General features: G+C 44.8%; 1 protein-coding gene across 1 annotated transcript in view; it reads left to right on the forward strand.

Annotated features, from left to right (window-relative positions):
- Window positions 1–3,500: 3,500 nt before the first annotated feature.
- The window catches only part of LOC135216830 (vesicle transport protein USE1-like), a 336,942-nt gene continuing 314,265 nt past the window's right edge, over window positions 3,501–26,177 (forward strand). Inside the window, exon 1 of the mRNA XM_064252331.1 lies at window positions 3,501–3,836. Coding sequence (XP_064108401.1) covers window positions 3,726–3,836 — 111 coding nt within the window. The 5' untranslated portion in view covers window positions 3,501–3,725. The remainder of the gene's footprint in view (window positions 3,837–26,177) is intronic.

Below are 26,177 nucleotides of genomic sequence, written 5' to 3' on the forward strand. Positions count from 1 at the left end.
CTGAGAGGTGAATCTGGCGTCCAGCGCTTGTTGCAGAGGGGGCGTGCAGCATAGCCTGATGTGGTGGATGACCTCGTGCGGCGGTAGTCTGCACAATTCGATCCAACATTCCATCGACCTTCTCCAGGATCTGAACGCGGCGGGCTTCAGCTCGATTTCACACTTCTCCAGGGCTGCAGACGAAGGGACACAAGGTGCAGGGGTAGCATGTGTCGTAATCCGGTCACGGAGGGAGTTGATCATTTGTTGCTGTGCCGCCATGGCCTGCCTGGCTTCTTGCAGGGCACGAATGAGCCCACGGGGGACGACAGGGCGTGCGGCCCTTGGGGTGGACTGCGCTGAGCGACGCTGGAAGGGCATGGTGATGGTCACGTTGGTCCTTAAGAGTCACTGCGCCATATTGGATGTCAAGGTGGGATAAGAGATACACGGTGGTAGAGGCGTGTGGTTTATTACATCCTCAATTACATACTGACGCCAGTTGCCGTCTCCAACCGACACGCTTACTTGGCGCCTGCTCACCATGGGAAAACGTATCTTAACAATGCAGGTACTCCATCAGGTGATAATAACTGTAATGAAATTGAGAATAGTTAAAAATTGAATGAAACAAAACTATATTGATTATAATCACAGTAAATGAAAAAAGGAAGATACCAGCAATAACAATATTCGTAACATTACAATAATAATGACAGATTCTACAGATGATATCTTGCAAAAACAGAGATTAATAAGTCATTTAGGGAACAAACTCCTCATTTTCCCATCTTCCCCACAATTTAGATCTGCTTCTTGCCTCAATACTTAGGATGCTTTGTATGAGAGAATCGCTGCTGTTTCGCAGTTGGGTGATCAGAATGGACATTGTTCGCCTTACAACGATTTTTAAATTGTCCAAGTAGTTTTCTGTGAACATCTGTGTGATGGAGTGGTAGAGAGGAGTGTTTGTGGGGCATCTCAAAAGTTCGTTGTGAACAACAATGATACGTCTCATGGTCTCTCGCGTAGTTCGTCTACAGGGAGCACCCATAGATACTGTAACAATACGAGAATACGCGCGGAAGAGCAGCAGTTTCAAGTCTCGGTGACAGAAGGTAAACCTCCTTGCAATCATGTTGCCAGTTGCACATAGTTTACGACACCTCTGTTCTATGTCTGCCATATCGTTTAGGTCGTCCGTGATAATGTGACCCAAATATGGAAATTCGTGCACGAATTCCAGCCGATGATTTCTGAGGAAAATTTGTGGTTCTGCAATGGTTCAGTTTGACATTCAAGGCATCTGTGTACATATTAAACATGCATGGGGAGAGAATGCCCCCTTGCCGAAGCCCATTTAGGTGTACAATAATGACACGTAATTGCTGTGTGGAGAACCAGCAATATAAAATGCCAATTAAGTATAGAGGTGTGACTCTTTTATGCAGCTTCAGGTAGTTTACCCTGCCAAATGCTTTCCTCACATCCACAAAACATAGGAAAATAGGAGAAGCTGATGATATGTAATAGTTCAGGAATTCGCTCAGTATGTAAATATAGGTGTCGGTTGAGTAGTTTGCTTAAAATCCGAACTGGTTGTCAGTGGTGTGTGTGGAGAGGGAAGAAGTCTCACTAGAAGAACCGACTCAAGTATCTTCGACACGATTGTTGTGATTGCAGTTGGCTGGTAATTGCCAGGGTCAGCTGCATCCTTTAGCTTGTTTTTTATTAATGTTTTAAAGGCACTGGTAGAGGAAAAAAATAAATATATATATTTAAATAGTGGTGTTAATAACCCTAGCTCTTGCCAGTTAGAGACAGGTGCAACCACTGGATTCCTCAGAGATGCTGAGATAAAAAAAACAAATAGAAAACACGTTGTGTGCATAATCGGGGTCATTGATGCATTCAAAAGACATGAGGTAATCATGGGAAAAGTTACCGAGTTACATTGTATGCATGTAACCGTACGTCGGTTAGTGGGCGTACATTCGTACATACGAGTCACAGAAAAAGACATATAATTCCTAGTATGTGATTTAACAGGGGAATTAGATGACAAACTGTCATAGTGGACACAAGTGATTTTGGCGTAGAAGAGGTGTTCGAGGTCTGTCAGAAAAGGTAAAAGTGAAGTGACATAAAGTTCAGTTCTAGAGAAAGGGGAGTGCGATGTGACACATTTTTTACGAACTTTAATGTTTAATTGTCTGATAATTATGGTCTCTTTATTTCAGATGGATTCGAAGTCACCATATAGAAAAATGGGATTTCTCTAGATTTGTTTTGACATTTGATAAACTATGAATTCTTGGACAGAAAGAGATAGGAAGGGGTACTTACTTAAATGTGATTTGGGGAAGAATGTGATAGTTTAATGTTTTTTTTTTTTTTTTTTATTTTTTTTACATTTCCTTACCTCGTTTATTTATTTTCATTTTCATGTTAGCTATTTTTTGGGAAATAAAAAGTATTTTTTATTTTTGTAATAGTGGGAGTTTGAATTAGCCCAGAGTTTGATATTTGATTTTCAGCTAGCTTCAGGGGTGGCACTCAACATGGAAGGTAGGTCACATTACCAAGTTAGGAGTTCGCTCCAATTATTTAGTTCACTTGATTGTATCAAGTGAACTAAGAGTAGGAAGTCTGAAGAATTGGTGAATTATGCACCCATTGAATAGGGCCAGCTAGCAAAATGTAAATGATCAGGTGGCTGAATTTGAAAGCTTCTGCGGGAAGACCATTGCAACCGGGGGGCGATTTTATTATTAGATAGGTTGTTTATGGCATCGCTGATGTATCTGGCGTAATCGATCTGCGAAATGAAATTAAATGTTATCTGGAGGGAGGTTATCTACACTCCTTCGGGTGTCTTTATCGTTTAAGCAATTCAAGATATTGCTGAAGTGATCGCCCCACATACTTGCGATAGCCTTGTCACCGAATGCTTCTCCTACTCTCTGCGATAGCTTTTTAATTTTGGGGTTTAGGGATTGAATGTCTTTCCAAAGACAAGGATAATCACCGATTCTAAATTTTTAGACATGCCTCAGCTCATACTTTGCATCTCATTTAATCTGAAGTTACTTAAGAGCACGTTTGAACTGCGCCCTCTCGCCTGTCTCAATAGCAATGCAAGGTGTCCTTCGCTCGGGCTACCATTTTGCATCCACAGCAAAAACATTTCTCGTGAATATGAATGCAGATCTTTAACCAAGTCATTCCAGCTGGGTATATTACAAGAATTACTACTATCCTCATAACTTAATTTCTGAAACCTTTTGTTGTATTTTCTAATTTTTCGATTATCAAGTGAGTTACAAACAGAAAGATTATGGTTGAGCCATTGCACTCTGTCTTATTCCATTCGTTACATTTCGTTTTTTAGCTTTTTTTTTTTTTTTTTTTTTATTTTTTTTTTTTTTTTGCTGCTCATTGTTGAGGCATAGACTTGCTAATAAAATGTCAGATTTACGCCCCATAGTTCGTATCTTCAGCCGTTTTCAAGAAGAAGAAAACTCATGACGTAACAATGTCAACATTCTCATAGCTCCTCTGTAACACATCTGATACTGCCTCAGAAATCAGCCTTTGACGATGATTGTGTATCGAAAGAAAGTGAAGGCTTAGGTAGCCCAAATCAGTCTTCATTCAGAACTTGTCGTCGTATAGCTTAGATATAAAGCTGATACTATTAGCTTAGCTGTCAAGACGTAGGAGAACTGTACTTACTAAGTTTCACGATGGAACCTCCTGTTTCAAGATCCAGGCTCGAAATCAATTTCATCCGTCTTCTTGAAGAAGCACAACAAATGGCAAATGAAAATAAGCCTAAAGACTGGACGTTTGAAAAGGTTAGTAGACTGCAGTAGAATACCTATACTATACCTAGTAGTACTAGGTACTACTATACCTATAGGTAGTATTAGGTACCTAGTAGTTAGGTAGCCTAGTACCTAGGCTAGGTAGGCACAGAATGGGTATTGGTACAGCAGCCGTACTAGGGTAGCTAGGTGAACACCACTGAGTGGACTACCTGGGTCAGTCTTGCCCGCTCGTTGACCCACCTTCCAGAAAAAGTTATTTAACACGTCCTGACACCAGAGATGGACACCAGTCACGAGTCATCAGTCATGGAAACAACACCTACCAAGCCTAGGTAGAGACCTCTACTTTCTTCTCAAAATAAGAGCTTTCTCCCAATGTACAAAATAATTTCATAATTTAAGTTTAAACATATGTTAATGAACGTCTATCCATGCACAGTGCAAACTTACCTCCATGATGCTTTCGAATTTTTTACTTAAAACCCCTTACATGTAGAAGATTGATGCCATCTTGATGTTTACGGAGTCACTTGTGTTACCTAATTAACTTTTCATTTCATGTGCTAGGCTAAATTCGCATACCACTCATACCCATAGACACTGGGACAATTTCTTCACAACGATCTTAAATGGTGCATTGGATAATTTTGAAATAAAAAGTTAAATGTTAGTGTAAGGTTATGAATTAGCTACATAAATTTATTACTATAATTCATGATAATTAATTTGAAATATTAGTTGTTGAAGTAACTAGGTTGTCTTGACTCAAATATCAACGGTTTTTGCTGTGAACAGTAGCTAGCTATGGTGTTGCTCGCGCTCTCCTATTTTTTATCAGTGTTGCCAATTGGTATGCGTTTACCCTCCAAACTGGGAATAAGACTTTCACAAAACCGTGGAAATTATTGAAGTTAGTTTATCTATTTGTAGTATATTTACATATTAGAGCAATTTTATTGGTATTTCTACAGAAGCAGTCCGCACGGACTGCAAGGAACGTAACTGCGGCTACGACATCCACTAGGGATTGGGGCGTCCAATGTATTTCACCGTGTTTAGTACTGGCCCCTGGGGGGTTAATTACAGTCGGCAGAATAAATATTACTTAAAATTCTTGTTCAGTAGGTAAAACTGCATAGAAAAACCGCAACTGCCATAGTCTAGGCCACTGCGGATAAGTACCCCTAGATCTACCATTTTATCATTATTGCATTACTATGATAACTAGAATTCATGGAAACAGTTTGTAAATGCATCGGCGTATGTGTGAAGCTCCACTAAATTGGCAACAATGAAATTTTGCCATTCCTAGCATGCAAACATAAAAGGTTATATACATTTATTTCAGGCATAGGTAAAATTATTAAAGATAAAAAAGTCAAAATAGTAATATAGACTTGAAGAAATGAAAAGTGCTATAAAAAAATACTAAAATTTTGTCATAAACATTCACTGATCTGTCGTCTGCTCGCTGGTGCTTTTAGCAGCCATATGTACATACAGGGTGTCCATAAAGTCCAATACTATTACAAGTATTTATTGCTCAGAAACCATATAACATAGAGTAATGCAGTTTTTGTAGAATGTTCTACTTTCAAGTTTACATTCAGAGCACTTCATTCTACAAAAAACTGCATTACTCTGTTATACGGTTTGAGCAATAAATGTAATGGTATACTGAGCGTTTTTGGACACCATGTACATTAAGACAAAAATTGTTTCTGCCATGGCTTCGCTGTCAGCACTCAATGTATTTTAAGTGTAATTTGGGGTGAATTAATAACAAAATGTGTATAATTACAATCAAATAAGCACTGTGGAGTGTCATTTGTGATGGCAGTCAGAATAAAACTACCGATTACAAGGTAAAAATGAATTTTAGTTCAAACCATGTCCCCAAGAATAAGAGTCTCATACTTCACTAATATAGGAACAAAATGTTGTTTTATTGTGCTGATTACAACTGCAATATTGAGTAAAAGCAATAGTAAATGTTACATATATATTCTAATATCATTCAAATGAGCACTGGGAAGGACATGGTATCGATGCCAGAGACAAAAGGGACCGGATGCGATAGACGCCATATTGGATTTAAAAACTGCCCTGAAAACATATTTTACGAAGACCTCCCATACTTATTTTAGTTCATATGGCGCTTTCATGTATCACATTATGTTGACAAAACTTCAATCTTTTGAATGGTATGCTTAAAGATGTAATAGTACTATTGTTTCACCAAATAAATATCTAGTGAATAAGGGTGATCTGCCTGAGTAAGGTGGACTCAAGGCAGTTGTTTACCCTATACTGATTGCGATAGGTAGGTAGATATTGGTACGGCTGTGAATTGCTCATGTGTCATTTAGCTAGGTTAGCATACTGACCTTTCCTAACCTAGTACAATGTGTTACCTGACTGGGGTGAGTAGCCCCCTTAAAGAAAAACAAACATAGAGGAGTACTAACATATAGGGTGATGCATCGCTGTGTGGGCACTTGCACGGACTAATGAGCCTTTTTTTCACTCGATATTTAATCGGTGAAACAAAAATACAATTCAATATTTAAGTACCATTCAAAAGACTGAAGTTTCGTCAACAAAATGAGATATAGGAAGCTGCCATACAAACTAAAAAAAGCATGTGAGGTCTTTATAAAATATGTTTTCAAGGCAGTTTTTTAATCCAATATGGCGTGGTATTGTCTTGTGGACAACCTGGCGGACATGTCCTTCCCAGCCTTCCCAGCACTCATTTGAATAATTATTTGTGTATCTATGAAACGATTATTGCTTTTACTCAATATTGCAGTTGTAATCAGCACAATAAAGCAACATTTTGTTGCCTATATTAGTGAAAGTATGAGACGCCTTATTCCCGTGATCATGTTTTGACCTGAAATGCATTTGTACCTTGTCATCTGTGATTCTATCCTTACTGCCATCACAAATGAAACTCCACAGTGCTTATTTGATTCTTAATTCACTCCAAATTCAACTTAAAATACGTGAGTATGTTCACGGCGGGAATCAGTTTGCATGTCTAGTAGTCACAATCCACGAGTTGAGCAGACAACCGGTTTGTGAATTCTTTATGACAAAAAAAAAAATGGTCTTTTTTGCTAGCACTTTTCATTTATTTAAGTCTATATTATTATTTTGACTTGAAAAAAATTATTATAATTGTATGGCTGAGATATTTTGTTTATAATTTTTGATAATTGTACGGCTGAAACAAATGCAATCTTAAATGCATGCTAGGGATGCCAGTCATCGTTGCCAACACCGATACCTATACAAACTGTTTCCATGAATTCTAGATGTCATAATAATGCAATAATGATAAAACTGCTCTAATATTTATGTATATATATATATATTACAAATAGATATGCTAAATTCAGTTATTTCCCCAGTTTTTTGTAAGTCTTGTCCCAAGTTTGGAGGGTAAACACAAAAAACAATTGGCAACACCGTAGCTATATCACAGCAAAACAGATGAAATTTATGTCAGGAATCTGGTTACTTTAAGAACAACGTGTATTTTCAAATGAATTATCACGAATACGTAATAAATATATGCAATTCATAACCTTATTCTGGTCTTTAACTAATTATTTAAATGTTATCTACCGCACTCTTCTTCTTCTTCCCGAACAAATGACATGTTTTCTTAGCCGGAGCCGATACACCTCATCGTTTAAGATTGTTTTGAATAAAGTGTCCCAGCGTCTATGGGTACAAGTGGTGTGTGGATTTAGCACAGGAAATGAAAAGTTTATGGACACAAGTGACTGCGCAAACACCGAGATGGCGTCAATCTTCTACACGTAAGGTGTTAAAAGTAAATTTCATACAATGAACTTACCTGTCAGATATATACATAGCTAAGACTCCGTCGTCCCCGACAGAAATTCAAATTTCGCGCCACTCGCTACCGGTAGGTCAGGTGATCTACCTGCCTGCCCTGGGCGGCAGGACTAGGAACCATTCCCGTTTTCTATCATATTTTCTCTGTCGCCGGTGGTATCAACATTGTTGTTACTACCTCCTGACTGGAATTCGCTTTTCAAGACTTTATTGATCATCTTTATTGGATTTCTTGGTGACGTACTGGATCGTTGTTTTGGCATTCGCTACTGTGGACTGGATTTGGACTTGCTTTTGATTTTTCTAATAGAATGTCTGATTCAAGTGTTAGTGTGAGAGTGTGTGTGAATGTAGGCTGCAAGGTGAGGATACCGAATGCTTCGGTTTGATCTCACACTGTATGTCGTAATGTAGGGGGTTTGACTGTTCTTTGGCTAACACCTGTATTGAGTGTGAAAAGTTGGATGCTAATGAATGGAAGACTCTAACTTCTTACTTGAAGAAGTTAGAGAGGGATAGGATTAGACGGGCTGCACAAAAGAGTGTGAGTACAAGGCCTATTGAGCCTTTTTCTGAGTCTAACTCTCCTTTTATTAATGAATATGATTCTCCCTATATGTATCTGAATCCTCACAGGCTTTGCATTCGGATTCGGCTTCTGAAATCGCCAATCTGAAGGCTACTCTTCGTAAAATGAAGACAAAGATGGCGGCCCCATGCAAGGTAAGGCTAGTGATTGTGAATTACAAAGTGAAGTGAGTGTTCCCAGTGTTGTGGAGGGGGCTCTGACCGTCCCTGCGATGCTCCCAGGCCTAGACCTCTTCCAAACTCACATACCCAGAGGAGTAGGAAAGTCGAAAGTCGTACGGAGGTTGTGGGGAATCCCCAACGGTCGGCGTCCCTTCAGCAGGTTCTGTTTCGTTACAGTCTGCTCAGGACCGCTCAAGATAGAAGCGTCCTACGAGATTGTTTCTCGTCGTCCGGTTCTCCTTCACCTAAACGAGGGTGAAGGACTCGGATCTTTCTAGGCCACTGAAAAGGCATTGGAAAGAGCGCGCGTTCGACTCGAGCCCGGAGTGCTTCTCGGAGGAAGCTCCTTCTTCTATCAAGAAGGCTAAGCTGGTTTCGACGCCTCCTAGAGATGTATTTGATGATCGCACTCCTTCGAGTTCTCCTGCTTCTTCTATTGAAGAGGACGCTGGGGTGGCTTCCAAGAGGATTTTGCTTGCAGTTCAAGAGCAGATTGCTCTTTGGTTGGAGTTCTTTCAAGGGATCACTCGCAAGAAGGACGCTAGACTTCCTATTAAGAAGTCTACGTCTTCTTTCTCCTCCAGCCAGACGTGAGAAGCGTCCGCCAGACATAGGACGTCTTCCAGGCAAGAGGAGTCGTACAAACGTCAGGATCTTTCCCGAGCGAGTGCTCGAGATCAGGATACGCTCAGGCCTGAAGCGCCAGCCAGGCGCGAGGCGCCAGTTAGGCGTGAGGATTCAGCCAAGCGCGAGGCGCCAGCCAAGCGCGAGACGTCAGCCAGGCGTGAGATGCCAGCCAGGCTACACGCTCCAGCCAAGCGTGAAGCAGCCAAGCGCGATCGCGCCAGACAGCGCGAAGGCGCCAGACAAGCGAGCGCCAGACAAGCGCGAGGCGCCAGACAAGCGCGAGGAGTGCCAGCCAAGCGCGAGGAGCTGTTCAGGCACGAGAAGTCAAGCAGACGCGAGACTTCTTTTAGACGTGAGAGACAGTCGGTTCACTCTATGAGGTCCCCTCCTAGTAGGAGTTTGTCACCAGTAGAGAGAGAACGGGATGATGATCCTCTCGTTTTTCAGGCCGATTCTCCACAAGGTAGAGAAGGAGATTCGGAAGAAGAGGGTGACGGGAGAGAAGGAGTCTCGAACTATAAGTTCTACTGACCTTCTTTTACGAGAATACGGAGATTCTTTAACTCCTGCCGCTCCTCCTTCGCCTCGATCACTGTTTTCGAGTGCTACTGTGCCTAAGTCTTTCGTCGGTCTTGAAGATGAGACTACGATCTCTATGAAGAGAGCGCTTCAGTCCTTAGACAAATGGATGTTGTCTAAGAAGGATTTGGGCAGGACCTTCTGTATGCCTCCAGCCATACTTTCTGGCAAGAGAGGTTTCTGGTACCGAACTGGGGAGAACATGGGCCTTTCTCTTCCAGCGGCAGCCGAAGCGGACTTTTCAACCTTGGTTGACTCGTCAAGGAGACACGCTTTGAATGGAGCTCGCGTGTCTTGGGCTATTTCGGAGACGGATCATCTCCTCAAGGGACTCTTCCATATTTTGGAAGTGTTTAATTTCCTAGACTGGTCCCTTGGGGTGATGTCTAAGAAAGCTCATGACTCGGATGGTCTTGACCCCGAAGTCATTCTCAGTATTCTTGCTTGTATTGACAAGGCGGTACAAGACGGATCGGGAGAAATCTCCTCTCTTTTCGGAGCAGTACTCCTTAAGAAGAGGATATTTTTAGTTCATTCCTAACCAAGGCGGTTTCTCCCTCACAGAGAGCAGCCCTGGTTTTCGCTCCCATGTCTGACTTCCTGTTTCCTTCTCAGTTAGTGAAGGACATTTCTCGATCACTGACTGAGAAGGCGACTCAGGATCTTCTCCTGCAAACTGCAAGGAAGAAGAGACCTCTTGTTTCGTTGACAAGAAAGGACCGACTTCTACGGTTCAGCCCTTTCGAGGAGGGCCTCTCTCCAGAGCTACCTCTAAGAGAAGAGGTCTTGAGAGGAGAGGTAAGGCTCCTTCCCGTCCCTTTAAGAAAGGGAAGTGAGAACAGACAGCCTCCAAAACACCAGTGGGGGCCAGGCTTCTCGAATTTGCAGACGCCTGGTCACTATAAACTCAGACGCCCCTTCCATGTCCATAATCAGGAAGGGATATCTTATCCCCTTCCAAGACAGTCCTCCACTAACGACCATTCCGCGGGAACTGTCAGCCAGATACAGGGACCCTGTACTGAGGATACTCTTCGTCTGAGGGTGAATCAAATGTGGGACAAAAGAGCTATAGAACTGGTTCTAGAGCAAAACTCTCGGGTTTTACAATCGGCTTTTCCTGGTTGCGAAAGCCTCGGGGGGCTGGAGACCAGTTCTAGATGTCAGCGCTCTGAACAAGTTCGTTCGAAAGGAGAAGTTCTCTATGGAGACTTCGCCTCAGTCCTTGCGGCGTTACGTCAAGGAGATTGGATGGTGTCGCTGGATCTCCAGGACGCCTATTTTCATGTCCCGATTCACCCTTCGTCGAAGAAGTACCTCCGTTTCATGACGGGGGGAAGGATCTTTCAGTTCAGGGCCTTGTGTTTCGGCCTATCCACAGCGCCTCAGGTCTTCACAAGCCTGATGAAGAATGTGGCGAGGTTTCTTCACCTCAAAGGCGTCAACATCTCTCTATATTTGGACGATTGGCTCATCAGGGCCAGAACAGAGAGACAGTGTTTGGAGGACCTTTCTTTGACCCTAGACCTGATAAAGGCGTTGGGACTACTCGTGAACCTCGAGAAGTCACAGCTGATTCCCAGACAGAACTTGGTCTATCTGGGGATTCAGATGGATTCTCGGGGTTTTCGAGTATTTCCTTCGCAAGAGAGAATCGTGAGAGGCTTGGAAAACAGTCTCTCTCTTCTTAGGGAAGAACGAACTTCGGCGAGGGTAATGTTAAGCCTACTAGGCACCCTTTCCTCGCTCGAACAGTTCTTTCCTCTAGAAGACTACATCTTCGCCCTCTTCAGTTTTTCCTAAGGATACGTGGAACTGGAAGACGACTTCTCTCCGACGGTTTTCTCCTTCCAAGGGAGGGATGAAACCAACCACCTGCAATGGTGGTTGTCTCTAAAAGAGAACCAAGGGAATTTCTCTGGAAGTTCCGAACCCAAACCGAGTTGTATTCCGACGCAATCGGAGAAGGGTTGGGGAGCAAAACACTAGGGACCGAGAGAAGTGTCAGGCACTGGAAGGCAGCACAGTGTCCTGGCACATAAATTGCAAAGAACTTCTAGCAGTTCACTTAGCGCTAAAGTTCTTCGAACCCTTTGTGACGAACAGTGTGGTCCAAGTGAATGTGGACAACACTACAGCCCTGTCCTACATTCGGAAGCAGGGAGGAACACACTCAGTGTCGCTTTACGAGATAGCAAGAGATCTGCTAATTTGGGCCTCACAAAGAAACATCGCCCTCCTAACAAGATTTGTTCAGGGGACGAGAAACATCAGGGCGGACAGACTGAGCAGGAGAAGCCAGGTCCTTCACACAGAATGGACTCTTCATTCAGAGGTGTGTCAGAGTCTTTGGGATCTTTGGGGCACTCCTCACGTAGATCTGTTCGCCACATTCCTTTCCAAAAGGCTGGAGTCTTTTGTTCAGTGGTGGAAGACCCAAGAGCTCTCGTGGTCGACGCCTTCCTGCTGGACTGGTCTCATGTGGACGTGTACGCTTTCCCCCCCTTTCAAAATCCTGGGACAAGTGTTGAGAAAGTTCGTAGCGTCCAACGGGACAAGGATGACCCTGATAGCCCCGTTTTGGCCAGCACAAGATTGGTTTGCAGAGGTGCTGGAGTGGACAGTAGACTTCCAAGATCCCTTCCAAAAAGGATGGATCTTCTCAGACAGCCACACTTCGAGAGGTTTCATCAAAACCTCCCCGCTCTCGCTCTGACTGCCTTTCGACTATCGAAAGACTTGTCAGAGCGAGGGGGTTTTCTCGCGAAGCTGCAAGCGTTATCGCTAGAGCCCGCAGAGCTTCCACTAGACGAGTCTATCAGTCGAAGTGGAGGTATTCAGAAGGTGGTGCAAGTCTAAGAAGTTGTCCTCCTCCAGTACCTCTATAACCGAAATCGCCGATTTCCTGTTGTTCTTGAGAGAGGTCTCTCATTTGTCTGTATCGACAATCAAAGGATACAGGAGCATGCTGTCGGCAGTATTTAGAAACAGAGGCCTAGACATTGCTGACAATAAAGATCTGCACGACTTGATTAGATCGTTTGAAACGACAAAATCGAAGGAACTAACTCCACCCGCTGGAACCTGGACGTAGTTCTCAAGTTCCTTTCGTCGGACAGATTTGAGCCTCCCCACGTAGCTTCGTTCAGGGATATAACAAGAAAATGCTTGTTTGCTCCTATCTTTGGCGACAGCCAAAAGAGTTGGCGAACTCCATGCCCTGAAGATGAATTCGGCTTTAACAAGACCTCGGCCTTTTGCTCGTTTAGAACTGTTTTCTAGCGAAGAATGAAAAATCCATCGAATCCCTGGCCAAGAGATTCGAGATCAAAGGCTTTTAACGAGTCTAGTAGAGAGAAACAGAGAGGTCTCTTTGCCCGGTAAATAGCCTTGAAGTTCTTCTTACAAAGAAAGAAACAAATGAGGCTCTAGACAAAGTCTTTGGTGTTCGATTAAGGACCCCACAAGAATCATGTCTAAGAACGCATTAGCTTTCTTCATTAGGAGCGTCATTACGGATGCTCACAAGTTCTGTCCTGACGACTCTTTTCCGCTTTTAAGAGTAAAAGCCCATGAAGTTAGAGCAGTGGCGACGTCTCTCTCTTTTCAGAAGAATGTCATTAAAGAAAATCATTGACACGACATATTGGAGGTGCAATTCAGTTTTGCATCTCACTATCTTAAAGACGTTCGCGTGACCTACGAGAAATGTTTTTCTCTGGGACCATTTGTATCGGCGGATACAATACTGGGTAGCGGGAGCAAACACCAATCCTTAAATTTGTACATACCTTCTACTAGATATGTTCTAGATTCCTGCTGACAAAGAGGGCTTGGTGCTGCACTGGCGGCCAGTCACTGTTGTTCAGTAAGGAACTCTTGTGATATCTTTTAGGGGAGTATTTAAAATTTTTTTTGAGAATTTTTGTATAAATGAGTTTTTCGTTTCGAGTTATGGGTTGTTTGTTATGAGTTCGGGGATAACTCAGAGCAATTCTATATACTAACATGGTGGTTAGGATCAGTGGTCGGATTGGTTTATGCTCCTTCACAAGGTGTGTTTGTCATAGAAGTGGTCCAGTACCATTGACAAAGTCCTTTTAGGCTCTGCCGAGTAAGCGGTTCTTATACCCATCGACAGACCCACAAGAACTCTAGCCATAGATCTAATATCTCGCTAAAGTCTTGAGGGTGATGCAGACTACGGGCTACAGCCACGAAGTCTACCACCTATCAGGTAGGAACCAAGGTTTTTTTTTCTTTTATACCTACAACATATGTTTGTTTTACTGTCTATTCCATATTAGCTGTCTCTGACCCTCCACCAAAGGGTGCCAATCAGCTATGTATATATCTGACAGGTAAGTTCATTGTATGAAAATGATATTGTTATAATACAATAAAGTTTCATACATACTTACCTGGCAGATATATAACGATTAATGGGCCCACCAGCCACCCCCCGCAGGAGACAGGTGGAAGAGAGAAAATATGTAGAAAAACGGGAATGGTTCCTAGTCCTGCCCGCCCAGGGCAGGCAGGTAGATCACCTGACCTACCGGTAGCGAGTGGCACAAAATTTGAATTTCTGTCGGGGACGACGGAGTCTTAGCTATGTATATATCTGCCAGGTAAGTATGTATGAAACTTTATTGTATTATAACAATATCATATTTCGAAAGCGTCATAGAGTTAAGTTTGCACCGCGCATGGCTAGACTTTCATTAACTTCAGTTTAACCAGAATTATGGCATTAATTTGTGACTTGAAAGAAAACACTTCTTTCGAGAGGAAAGTAGAGGTCTCGGTCTGTTGTTTCCACGCTGGTTGGGTTACGACTGGCGTCTAATTCGGGATACGGGAAGTGCTAAAGTTATTTTTTGGGAACGTATCCGCGCAATGGTAGTGTCCGCCTGTCCGCACAGCGATGCATTACCCTAGGTTAGCATACTAACCTAACCTATGTGACCTACGGATATACAATTTCTGGAAGTTTGACTCTTCATAGACATCTGTTGCATTTTTCAGCTTGTTGAAACCTGTAAACTTCTGTTTTTTGACAAAAACTGATGTAATATTACACAGTTCATGATGCAATAAACAAGGGTTCGTGCATGCGCAATTCACAGCCGTACCAATATCTATCGAGATCAGGATACAGCTGCCGTACCAATATCCAGTTCATACCTGTTAAGAGGATCTAGGTACCTGACCTGTTGTACTAATTATCTATCGTCTAATTTGTAGACCTAGGGTAAAATACCGAATGGCCAGCCTGTACCTTAGCGCGACTACCTTCCTGAAAAAGTACTTTAACACATCCTGTAACCCAGGATTGACATCAGTCAAGAGCCAGCATCCGTTGAAGCAACTCCTCGAGACCTCTACTTTCCTCTCGAGGTAAGTTTTTTCTCCCAAGTCACAAATTAAAGCCATTGGTAATTTCTGAGATCTGGAAGGTGGTCGCGCTATGGTAGAGACCAGCCATTCGGTATTTTACCCTAAAGTTAACTTTTAGCCAAGAATTTCTACCATTTTTACTGACTAGAAAGCAAAATAACTGTAATTGTTTAATGTTGGGCAGGCAGCCACCTGTACGGTAGCGCGGTCACCTGTACAGTAGCGCGGCCACTTTCCCAAAAAATAACTTTAGCACTGCCAGTAAGCAAAGTTAAAGGTCATTCACATGCCAACCTCCATGGAAGCAACACCTCAAGACCTCTACTTTCCTCATAAGTAGGTGTTTCATACATTCAACTTACCTGTCAGATATATACATAGCTATAGACTATCCGTCGTTTCCGACAGAATTTCAAATTTTTCGCCGGCACTCGCTACCAGGTAGGTCAGGTGATCTACCGCCCTGCTCTGGGTGGCAGGACTAGGAACTATTCCCTTTTTGTTTTCTAATCAGATTCTCTCTGTCGCCGGCGGTATCAACATTGTTGTTACTTCCTCCTGACTAGAATTCGTTTTTCGCAAAGCTTTTGATCATCTCTCGCTGATATTTGGTGACGTACTTGGATCGTTGTTTGGCATTCGCTATCGTGGACTGTTTTTTGGACTTGGTTTTTGGAATTCGTGAATATGTCTGACTCTAGTGTTAGTTTCAGAGTGTGTGTGAATGAGGGCTGTAAGGTGAGGATTCCGAAAGCTTCGGTAGATCCTCACACTACTTGTAGTGGGTGTAGAATGGCTGAATGCTCGATTGAGAATACGTGTGACGAGTGTGAGAAATTGAGTGCACAAGAGTGGAAGATCTAACTTCTTACTTGAAGAAGTTAGAGAAAGATAGAGAGAGGAAGGCGGCTTATAAAACCCGCAGAATGTCTGCTTCTCATGATTTTACTATCTAGTTCTGTAGCTTCTTCCTCTGATAATCATGCCCATTCTGTTTCAGCCCGTTCACAAATTGCTAATCCCTCTAGTTTCTGCTTCGGAATAGCAGAACTTAGAGCTTCCCTTCAGAAAATGCAGGAAAAGGTCGCAGCATTGGAAGGTAAGGAAGTGAATGTGGTTTCGCTAGTGATATTAGTGTCCCCAGTGTAGTGGAGGGGGCCGTCTGGTCGTCTCTGCGACGCTCCCAGGCCTAGACCTCTTCCAAGCTCCCTGGCCCGGAGGAGAAGGAATGTCGAAAGCCGTACGGGGGTTGTTGAGAATCCCCAACGATCAGTGCGTCCCTTCGGCAGAATCGAGCATATCAAATAATGCCAAGGACCGCTATAGGAAAAGCGTCCTTCGAGAGTGCTTTTTTCTTCGTCTAGTTCGCCTTCTCCGAGAAGAGGATGGAAGGAGTCGAAACTTTCCCGTCCGCTGAAGAGGAGTATGAAAGAGCATGAACTCAATTCGAGTCCCGAACGCTTCTCTGAAGAAGGAGCGCCTTCGGTAATAAAGAAGGCGAGAATACATTCAGACTCTGTCTGGAAGGGATCCTAGAGCGCCTTCCAGATCTCCCTCTCCTGGTTCGAAAGACTCCTCAACCAGGAGAATATTAATGAATATGCAAGAGCAATTAGCCCTCGTTAGTAGGAAAACTCTTATAAGGAGCCTACTCGTAAGAAGGATGATAGGCTTCCTATTAAAAGATCTAAATACCGATCTCCTGTCGGGCGCGACGCACCCTTCAGGGGAGTTGTCGCACAAGCGGCCATCTCTGGGGGGAGCAATGCGTTAGACAGGAGAGAAGTAAAAAGAAAGGAAGTTACTCCTGTCAAGAGTAGGGCGCCAACCAGAAGCCAGGCTCCGAGTAGGCGCAACGAGCCAGTACAACATTCAAGATCTTCAATCAAGCGCCAAGAGTTAGCTGAAGAGAGATCCTGTTAGGAGTAGAGCGCTTGTAATACGACGGAAAGCGCCTACCGGAATCAATACTCCTACTAAACATCAGACGCATTCTAAGGATCAGGAGTATTTGGAACGACGTGCTCCTACCAGGCGCCAGGAGTCGTCGGGCCTAGATACTCCTCCCAGCGCCAGGATATTCTGAACTGATACTCCTCCCAGGCGCCAAGGAGTATTCTGAACTGATATCCTCCCAGGCCGCCAGAGTATTCTGAAGCTTATATCCTCCCAGGAAGCGCCAGGAAGTACTCTGGACTTAATACTCCTCCCAGGCGCCAGGAGTATTCCGAAGCTTATACTCCTCCCAGGCGCCAGGAGTATTCTGAACTTAATAATCCTACCACGCCCGCCAGGAGTATTCTGAACAAGATGCGCCCTACTAGAAGCCCAAGGAGTATTCGAGGCGCTCTGCGCCTGCCAAGCGCCAGGAGTATTCCAAACACGTTACTCCTCCCAGGCGAGATACTCCTGCTGTACACCAGGCGCATTCCTCGTATGAAGAGCCTGACACTCGTAAGAGAGTAAGAGAAGATTCAGAAAAAAGAAGGGAGCCTTCTCCTTCCGAGCCTATCAACCCAGAAGATGCATCGGAGGACGAAATGAAGGAGGATCTTCTAATTATAAAGTTCTTTCGTCCCTTCTATTGGAGGAATATGGAGACTCTTTGACGCCAGCTGCCCCCCCTTCTCCACGCTCTCTGTTTTCGAGCACGAAAACACACAAGTCTTCCTCTTTCCTTAAAATGAAGCCTGCTATATCTATGAGGAGGGCTCTACAATCTCTTGACTCCTGGTTCAAGAAGAAGAAGGAGTTAGGAAGGACGGTCTTTGTATGCCTCCCGCTAAACTTACAGGGAGGAGAGGCATTTGGTACGAAACGGGAGAGAATATGGGATTGTCTCTGGCCGTTTCAGCTGAATCAGACTTCTCGAGTTTGGTGGATTCGTCGAGAAGCACGCCTTGAATGCAGCGAAGGTAACATGGGGCTTTCGGAAACGGACCACCTCCTCAAGGGACTTTTTCACACTTTAGAAGTTTTTAACTTCTTAGATTGGTCCCTTGGGGTTCTGGCCAAGAAATCTCAGGAAAAGGAACAACTCGACCCAGAAACCCTAAATAGCATCCTCGCCTGCATTGATAAGGCTGTTCAGGATGGATCGGCTGAGGTGCTCCCTCTTTGGTGCAGGAGTTTTAAAGAAGAGGGCGGTTCACAGTGCTTTCCTCACGAAGGCCGTCTCTCCTTCGCAGAGAGCCGCCTTATTGTTTGCGCCTCTCTCTGAACACCTTTTTCCCTCGCAGGTTGGTGAAGGATATCGCGCATTCTCTGACTGAAAAGGCCACCCAGGATCTCCTTAGACAATCCTCAAGGAAGAATAGGCCTGTGGCTAGTGAGGAAAAGAAAGTGGCTCGCCCAGCTCAGCAGCAGCCCTTTCGAGGAGGTCTTCCAACTAGATCGATCGCCAGAAGGAAGTCAACCGAAAAGAGGGGCAGGTCTTCCTTCCGTCCCTTTAAGAAAGGGAAGTGAGAATTCTGTCCTCCAGACACCGTAGGAGCCAGGTTACATTCTTTTGCGAAAGCCTGGGAAGACATAGGAGCGAATCCTTGGACGATGTCGATTATCAAGAAGGGGTATCGCATCCCATTCAAGGACATTCCTCCCTTGACAACATCACCGAGGGAATTGTCCGCCAGATACAGGGACCCTGTTCTGATGGATACTCTTCGTCAGATGGTGGAACAGATGTGGGACAAAAGAGCAATAGAGCTAGTGCTGGATTGCAACTCCCCGGGGTTTTACAATCGCTTGTTTCTTGTAGCAAAAAGCCTCGGGGGGATGGAGACCGGTACTGGACGTAAGTGCGCTGAACAAATTCGTCGAACAACAGAAGTTCAGCATGGAAACGTCTGCTTCAGTCCTTGCAGCACTGCGGCAAGGGGATTGGATGGCGTCCCTAGACCTTCAGGACGCATACTTCCACATCCCGATCCACCATTCGTCGAGAAGTACCTTCGATTATGTTCGAATAGGAAGAATCTATCAGTTCAGGGCCCTGTGTTTCGGCCTGTCCACGGCTCCTCAAGTCTTCACAGACGTGATGAAAAATGTAGCAAGACACTTACATTTGAAAGGGATAAACGTCTCCCTGTACCTGGACGACTGGCTCATCAGAGCCAGGTCTCAAAAGCAGTGTTTGGAGGACCTGTCAACAACACTGGAATTGACAAAATCATTGGGATTGGTCGTGAACCTCGAGAAGTCTCAGATGATCCCCAGCCAGAACGTGGTTTATCTGGGGATTCAGATGGATTCTCGGGGTTTTTCGAGTTTTTTCCATCTCAAGAGAGAATAAAGAAAGGCTGTGCCACAGTATCGAACTTTCTAGGGAAAGAGCGCACTTCAGCGAGGGAATGGCTGAGCCTTCTGGGAACCCTTTCCTCGCTCGAGCAGTTCTTTCTCCTAGGAAGATTACATCTTCGACCGCTTCAGTTCTTCCTAAGAAGAAATTGGAGTTGGAAGACAGGTCAGCTCTCGGACACGTTTCCAATCTCGGAAGAAATAAAACATCATTTGAAGTGGTGGTTGATTCCATTAAAGGAAAACAAAGGAGTGTCCCTGCAAGTACGGAACCCAAGCCTGACATTGTTTTCAGACGCCTCGGAGTCGGGCTGGGGGGCAACATTGGGATCCAAAGAAGTGTCAGGCACCTGGTCGGCAGAACAGGTGTCATGGCACATAAATTGCAAGGAAGCTCTTAGCAATTCACTGGCGCTAAAGAGCTGTTCGAACACATAGGTGTCAGAGGCAAAGTCGTACAGATAAATTCAGACAATACGACAGCTCTGGCTTATGTCAAGAAACAAGGAGGGACGCACTCTTTTGCCTCTGTACAAGCTGGCAAGAGATCTACTGATTTAAGGGCGAACCAAAGGAAGGTAGTTCTTCTAAACAAGGTTTGTCCAAGGGGAGAGGAATGTGAGAGCGGAACAGATTGAGCAGGAGTCCAGGTCCTTCCCACAGAATGGGACACTCCACTCAGAAGTCTGTCAGAGCCTTTGGCTCCTTTGGGGGAAGCCTCAAATAGATCTTTTCGCCACATTCCTCTCCAAGAGGATAGAACATTTTGTGCCCTGGTGGAAGATCCCCGGGCTTATGCAACAGACGCCTTTCTCCTGGACTGGTCAGGGATAGACGTTTTACGCTTTTCCCCCGTTCAAGATACTGGGGGGAAGTAGTCAGAAAATTCGTGGCATCCGAAGGAACCAAGATGACTCTGATTGCTCCGTATTGGCCAGCTCAAATTTGGTTCACAGAGGTGATGGAATGGACGGTGGACTTCCCCAGATCTCTTCCAAACAGAATAGATCTGCTCAAACAACACCCCACTTCGAGAGGTACCATCAAAATCTACCTGCTCTTGCTCTGACTGCCTTTCGACTATCGAAAGACTTGTCAGAGCGAGAGGGTTTTTCTCGCCCAGGCAGCGAACGCAATTGCTAGAGCCCGCAGATCATCTACTAGGCGAGTGTACCAATCGAAGTGGAAGTTTTCAGAAACTGGTGCAGGTCGAAGAAGCTGTCCTCTTCCAGTACCTCGTGTGACCGAAATTGCAGATTTCCCTTCTGTTTCTTAGACAAAAGTCGCATCTCTCGTACCGACTATTAAGGGGTACAGGAGTATGCTTTCAGCAGTCTTTAGAACAGGGGATTATACTATAACGAATGATAAGGATTTGCACGACCTCATTCGTTCCTTCGAAACATCAAAATCACTTGAACCTAAGGTTCCAAGCTGGAACTTAGATGTGGTTCTTAAATTCTATCATCAGAGGAATTCGAACCACTTCACTCTGCTTCGTTTTCGTAACATCACTAGAAAGTGTTTGTTTCTGATGTCTCTTGCAACGGCAAAAAGAGTCAGTGAGTTGCACGCCCTTGAATCAAGAGTTGGCTTCAAAGGAGACTCTGCAATTTGTTCATTTCAGTCCCTTTTTCTTGCCAAAAATGAAAACCCTTCGAATCCCTGGCCCAGGAGCTTCGAAGTGAAAGGACTTTCTAGTTTGGTGGGAGCAGAGAGGCAGAAAGATCCCTTTGCCCAGTTAGAGCTCTAAAATTTTATCTGGACAGGAAGAAGCAGTTGGGGGGTTCGCAAAAAGGTCTTTGGTGCTCAGTGAAAGACCCCAAGAGAGCAATGTCCAAGAACGCCTTAGCCTTCTTTGTTAGAAGTGTTATTACGAAGCTCATAAAAGAAATTGTCCCAGATGATTTTCTTTTAATCTTTTAAGAGTGAGAGCCCACGAAGTTAGGGCAATCGCAACCTCTGTGGCGTTCCAAAGAAATATGTCACTCAAGAACATTTTGGACGCAACTTATTGGAGATGCAACTCTGTGTTTGCTCCCATATTTATTTAAAAGACGTGCGAGTTACGTATGATAAATGTTTTTTCTTTAGGTCCGTTTGTGTCAGCACAGACGGTTCTGGGTAAAGGAGAAAGCACCAATCCTTAAATTTGTGTACGTAACCCTCTTGTCGGATGTTGTTCTGTGTTTTCGGTGTATGGGAGTGTCAGTTGTCGCACAAGCGGCCTTCACTTCGCTTCATTTGAAAATCGAGTGACATCTGACTATTAGAGGGGTACAAAAAATTTTTTATTTTTGTATGTATGAGTTTCGAGTTTGTGGTTGTTTGCTAAGAGTTTGGGGATAACTCTGAGCAATCTTAGAACTAACACGGGTTAGGATCGGGTGATCGGGATTGGTTGTGTCTCCTTAAAAATAAATGCGTGTTGTCATATAAGCGGATTGTGCTCCCATTGACAAACGCCAGTTAGGTTCTGTCGAGTAAGTGGAAAGAGACCCCATCGACAGATCCACAAGAACTCTTGGCCACAGATCACTATCTCGCTAAGGCTCTTGAGATGAAGCAGACTCCTGGGGCAGTGAGCCACGAAGTCTTCCATCTAAGAAGGTAGGAACTAAGGTTTATTTATACCTACAACATATGTTGTTTACCTGTCTAGTCAGTTAGTTAGCTGTCTCTTGCCCTCCACCAAAGGGTGTCAATCAGCTATGTCTAATATCCTGACAGGTAAGTTGAATGTATGAAAATGACATTGTTATGATACAATAAAGTTTCATACATACTTACCTGGCAGATATATACAATTGAAGACCCACCCAGCCTCCCCGCAGCGACAGGTGAAGAGAGAATCTGATTAGAAAACGGGAATAGTTCCTAGTCCTGCCACCCAGAGCAGGGCGGTAGATCACCTGACCTACCTGTAGCGAGTGCCGCGAAATTTGAAATTCTGTCGGGAACGACGGAGTCTATAGCTATGTATATATCTGCCAGGTAAGTATGTATGAAACTTTATTGTATCATAACAATGTCATTTTTCTCCAGAGTAAGAAATTAAGGCCATAATTTCCTATTAAACAGAAGTTAATGTAAGTCTAGCCATGTGCAGTGCTAACTTACCTCCATGACACTTTCAAAAATTTTTACATAAAACACTTCAGACAGAAGATTGACACCATCTCGATGTTTGTGGAGTCATTTGTGTAAACAAACTTCCCATTTACTGTACTAAATCCGCACACCACTTGTACCCATAGACGATGGGACACTTTCTTCACAACAATCTTAAATGAAGATGGTGTTTGTTTGCGACTAGGAAAACCTGGCGATTGTTCGGGGTGAAGAAGAAGAGTGCACTACATAACATTTAAATAATTAGTTAAACACCAGAACAAGGTTATGAATTGTATAATTGTTCCTACACGTTATACAAACCATCGGTCCTTAACTTAAGGAATTACTTTTAGCACCAGCTGGAACTCAGTCATAAGATTCTAATAACAATTTGGCAGTAACTGCTTGTCCGATAGTTGGGAGTCCCGCCCGACTGGACGTAAACATTCCACTTTGCTTTTGTGTTTGTTTTGTGTGTTTGTATACTATTGAATAATGCAAACCTACGAATCAGATAAGTCCTCTCGATTATACCCTGGAGTAAGGGGCAGGAAATGTGGAGCGTTTCACTCGAGTATCGATGTTGACCCTCGCCCCCTTTGTGTGAGGTGCCAAGGGCATGAGTGTGGTAAGACTAATACATGTGATACTTGTATCTCTTGGTGGGAAGAGCAGTGGGAGAGATACGAGGGAAGGAAGAAGCCACGTAAGTCTTCCAAGGTGTTGTCGGAGAGTTCTCCTTCGACTCCCTTGGTGACTGATACATCGTCTTCTTTCCTTCCTCCACGTAAACTCCCCCCCGTCTCACTCTTTCCCCACTGTTGAGTGCAGAAGATGGAGGGAGCCTTGCCGACTTGGATTTGTACTCTGGAACTTCTGTTCGCTCAGTGGTGGATCCTTCCCCTTCTGGGTGAACAGGAACTCCCTCCCATTAACCCAACTTTTGATACCTCAGGTTCGTCTGACTCCGTGGGTGGGGATCTGCAGCGGGTATGGCGTACCTTGAATCTGCCTGGCACTCTTCTCTTCAGGGACTGCTGAACCATCTCGCAGCAGCCCCAGTAGCTAATGGGATAGAGTCTAGGACAACCACGACCATCTCACACTTGGGTATGTGGCACCGCCACATCTGGTGTACACCCAGCACAGAACATCGGTCACTCCATCTGCTGCGATTACACTGGTGCCGCATACCTCAAGGGTGGAATATTTCCCACCTCCTCCTCCAGGCTATGCCATCCTTGTTCTCCCTCCTGATTTTGAGTGCCCAAAGAGCTTGCCCTTGGATTTCACTCCTGTCACTGTTGCTGTGCATGTCGCCCCTGTTCCTGCCCGCAGGAGTGCTGCTGCAGCGTCAGTTCCTCCATCCCAGGCTGTGCTGGAGCCCGCTGCTTCGGCAGCCGCTGCAGCCCCGTCCTGGGTGGGGGATCTGTCTGCTGCGTCCTCCACTTCTCCTTCTTAGGCTCGCCCTCCCCTAAGAAGTCTCATTCAGAGACTTCTAAGGGCTTGTCTCATCGTTCTGGTGAAACAGGTGGGCCTTCCGCTGGTTTTCCCATCCCTTTGGGAATGGGAACCGCCTCGTCGTCCCAAGGGACAAGCAGGGCAGGGACCGCAGAGGTACCAGCTACTGCCAGTACTTCTGCTCCTGGCTCTCGAGGCTCTGCCTCTGGACTGGGAATCGTCTCAGGTACTCGGAAATGAGTTTCGCTGAGTGTACAGTCATGTACTGGTGAAAGCGCAGCTAGGGTCCATGGTGCTGAGTACAGTAATACCCCGAACTTACACGAGGTTAGGTTCCAGGCCCCCTTGCGCAAGGGGAAGTTTTGCATAAGTTTGGCACAGTCTCTGATATTGCTACTAAATGCTTACTTCTAGATTTGTTCATGAAACTTACCTGACAGATATATATATAGCTGTATTCTCCGAAGTCCGACAGAATTTCAAAATTCGCGGCACACGCAGTGGGCGGCCAGGTGGTAGTACCCATTCCCGCCGCTGGGGAGGCGGATAATCAGGAACTAATTACATTTTTCTATTCATATTTTTTCTGTCGCCGGTCGGTAAACAACTGTTTACAGACCTCCGCCTAGGATTTTGAAACTTCATTAGCCGCTTAAGTATCCTAATTATTCTTTCGATTATTGACTTGGATTTGTGGCTAGGCATACGCCATCGTAAATTTTTTCATTGCATTTGATGTCTGAAGCTAGTTAGCCTAGTTTCAGACTTTGTTGTCTGCATGGGGTAAGGTGAGGCTACCGGAACTTTTGGTAGACACTCGCTTAGTATATATGACGTTTACATGTTTTCTTTGCATAAGTTCAATGTAATTAGTGTAATGTGTGACTGATTACGGAAGAAGTAGGATTCATGTACGCATTTTAGAGCGTGTTAGAATCAGGAGTTTTCCTCCACAGTAAACAGAAGTTAGAAATAATGAACCTTCTAACCTCCTGTAGATTTTATTTTGCCTAACCCTGGTGGTAGGGCTTACGGGGCCTAGAAGAAGTGTCTGCTAGAGGATTACATCAAGTAATCTTAGACTAAAGTGCTCGCTCTCCAATCAGTGTTGTGAAGTGTAGTGCCCTTTGTGTTGTGGAGGGGGCGTCAGATCGGCCCCATAATGCCTCTAGGCCTGGACCTCTGTCGGACTCCCAGGACTCAGGGAGAGGGCATGTCGAAAGCCGCAAGAGGGTTACGGGGGCTCCCCACCGATCTGGCGTCCCTTCGGCACTAAAGATCGTGCACGTGCACGAATCTTGAAGGATTGCTTCTCGTCCTCCGAGGCGTCCTCCCCGCGCAAGGGTTGGAGCTCTCGGAAGGACTCGCGCCCTCTAAGAAGCTTTAGAGAAGAGGACGCTTCACGTCCTCTCTCTCGTCAGGAAAGGGAACGTCAGATCGGCCCCATAACGCCTCTAGGCCTAGACCTCTGTCGGACTCCCAGGAAACCAGGGAGAGGGCATGTCAAAAGCCGAAGGAGGGTTATGGGTTTTTCATGCTGATCTGGCTTCCTTTCGGCAGGTCCTGTTGTCGCTTCCCAGGCTGCCGAAGATCGAGCACGTGCACAAATCTTGAAGGATTGCTTCTCGTCCTCCGAGGCGTCCTCCCCACACAGGGGTTGGAGCTCTCGGAAGGACTCGCGCCCCCTAAAGAAGCTTTAGAGAAGAGGACGCTTCACGTCCTCTCTCTCGTCACGAGAGGATGAAGAGTCCTGTGCCCTGTCAGGGCTCTCGAATTTTATTTACATAAACGAAGGAAGTAAGAGGTCCTTGGGCGGGTAATGTATGGTGCTCAGAAGAGACCACATTTACCCTTTTCGAAGAATGCACTGGCTCTTTTCCTAAGGACATATTAAGGAGGCTCATTCATCTTGCCAGAAGAGTGATTTGAGCCTCCTGCGAGTGAACGCTCATGAAGTTAGAGCTGTTTCAACCTCGCTAGGCATTCCAAAAGAATTTGGTAATCAAGGACATTCTAGATTCCACCTTTTGGAGGAGCAACTCAGTATTCGTCTCCTCTCCTCATGGCGCTCCGTATACGTTATGTAATGTTCGCTTTACTTCGAAAAAGCAAGCTGATAAGTTTGACGTCCGGCAAGCTGCTTTGCACAGTCAAACAACTTATGTCTCTGGTTCGGCATAAGAAGGGCAATTTAGACGTGAGGAAGCTTTTGGAGGTGCTCGACGTCCTATAAGTAGAGACATTCTCCAGGACGCTCGGCAAGCACCTTGC

The sequence above is a fragment of the Macrobrachium nipponense genome, chromosome 6, assembly GCF_015104395.2.
Source record: "Macrobrachium nipponense isolate FS-2020 chromosome 6, ASM1510439v2, whole genome shotgun sequence".
NCBI lineage: Eukaryota > Metazoa > Arthropoda > Malacostraca > Decapoda > Palaemonidae > Macrobrachium > Macrobrachium nipponense.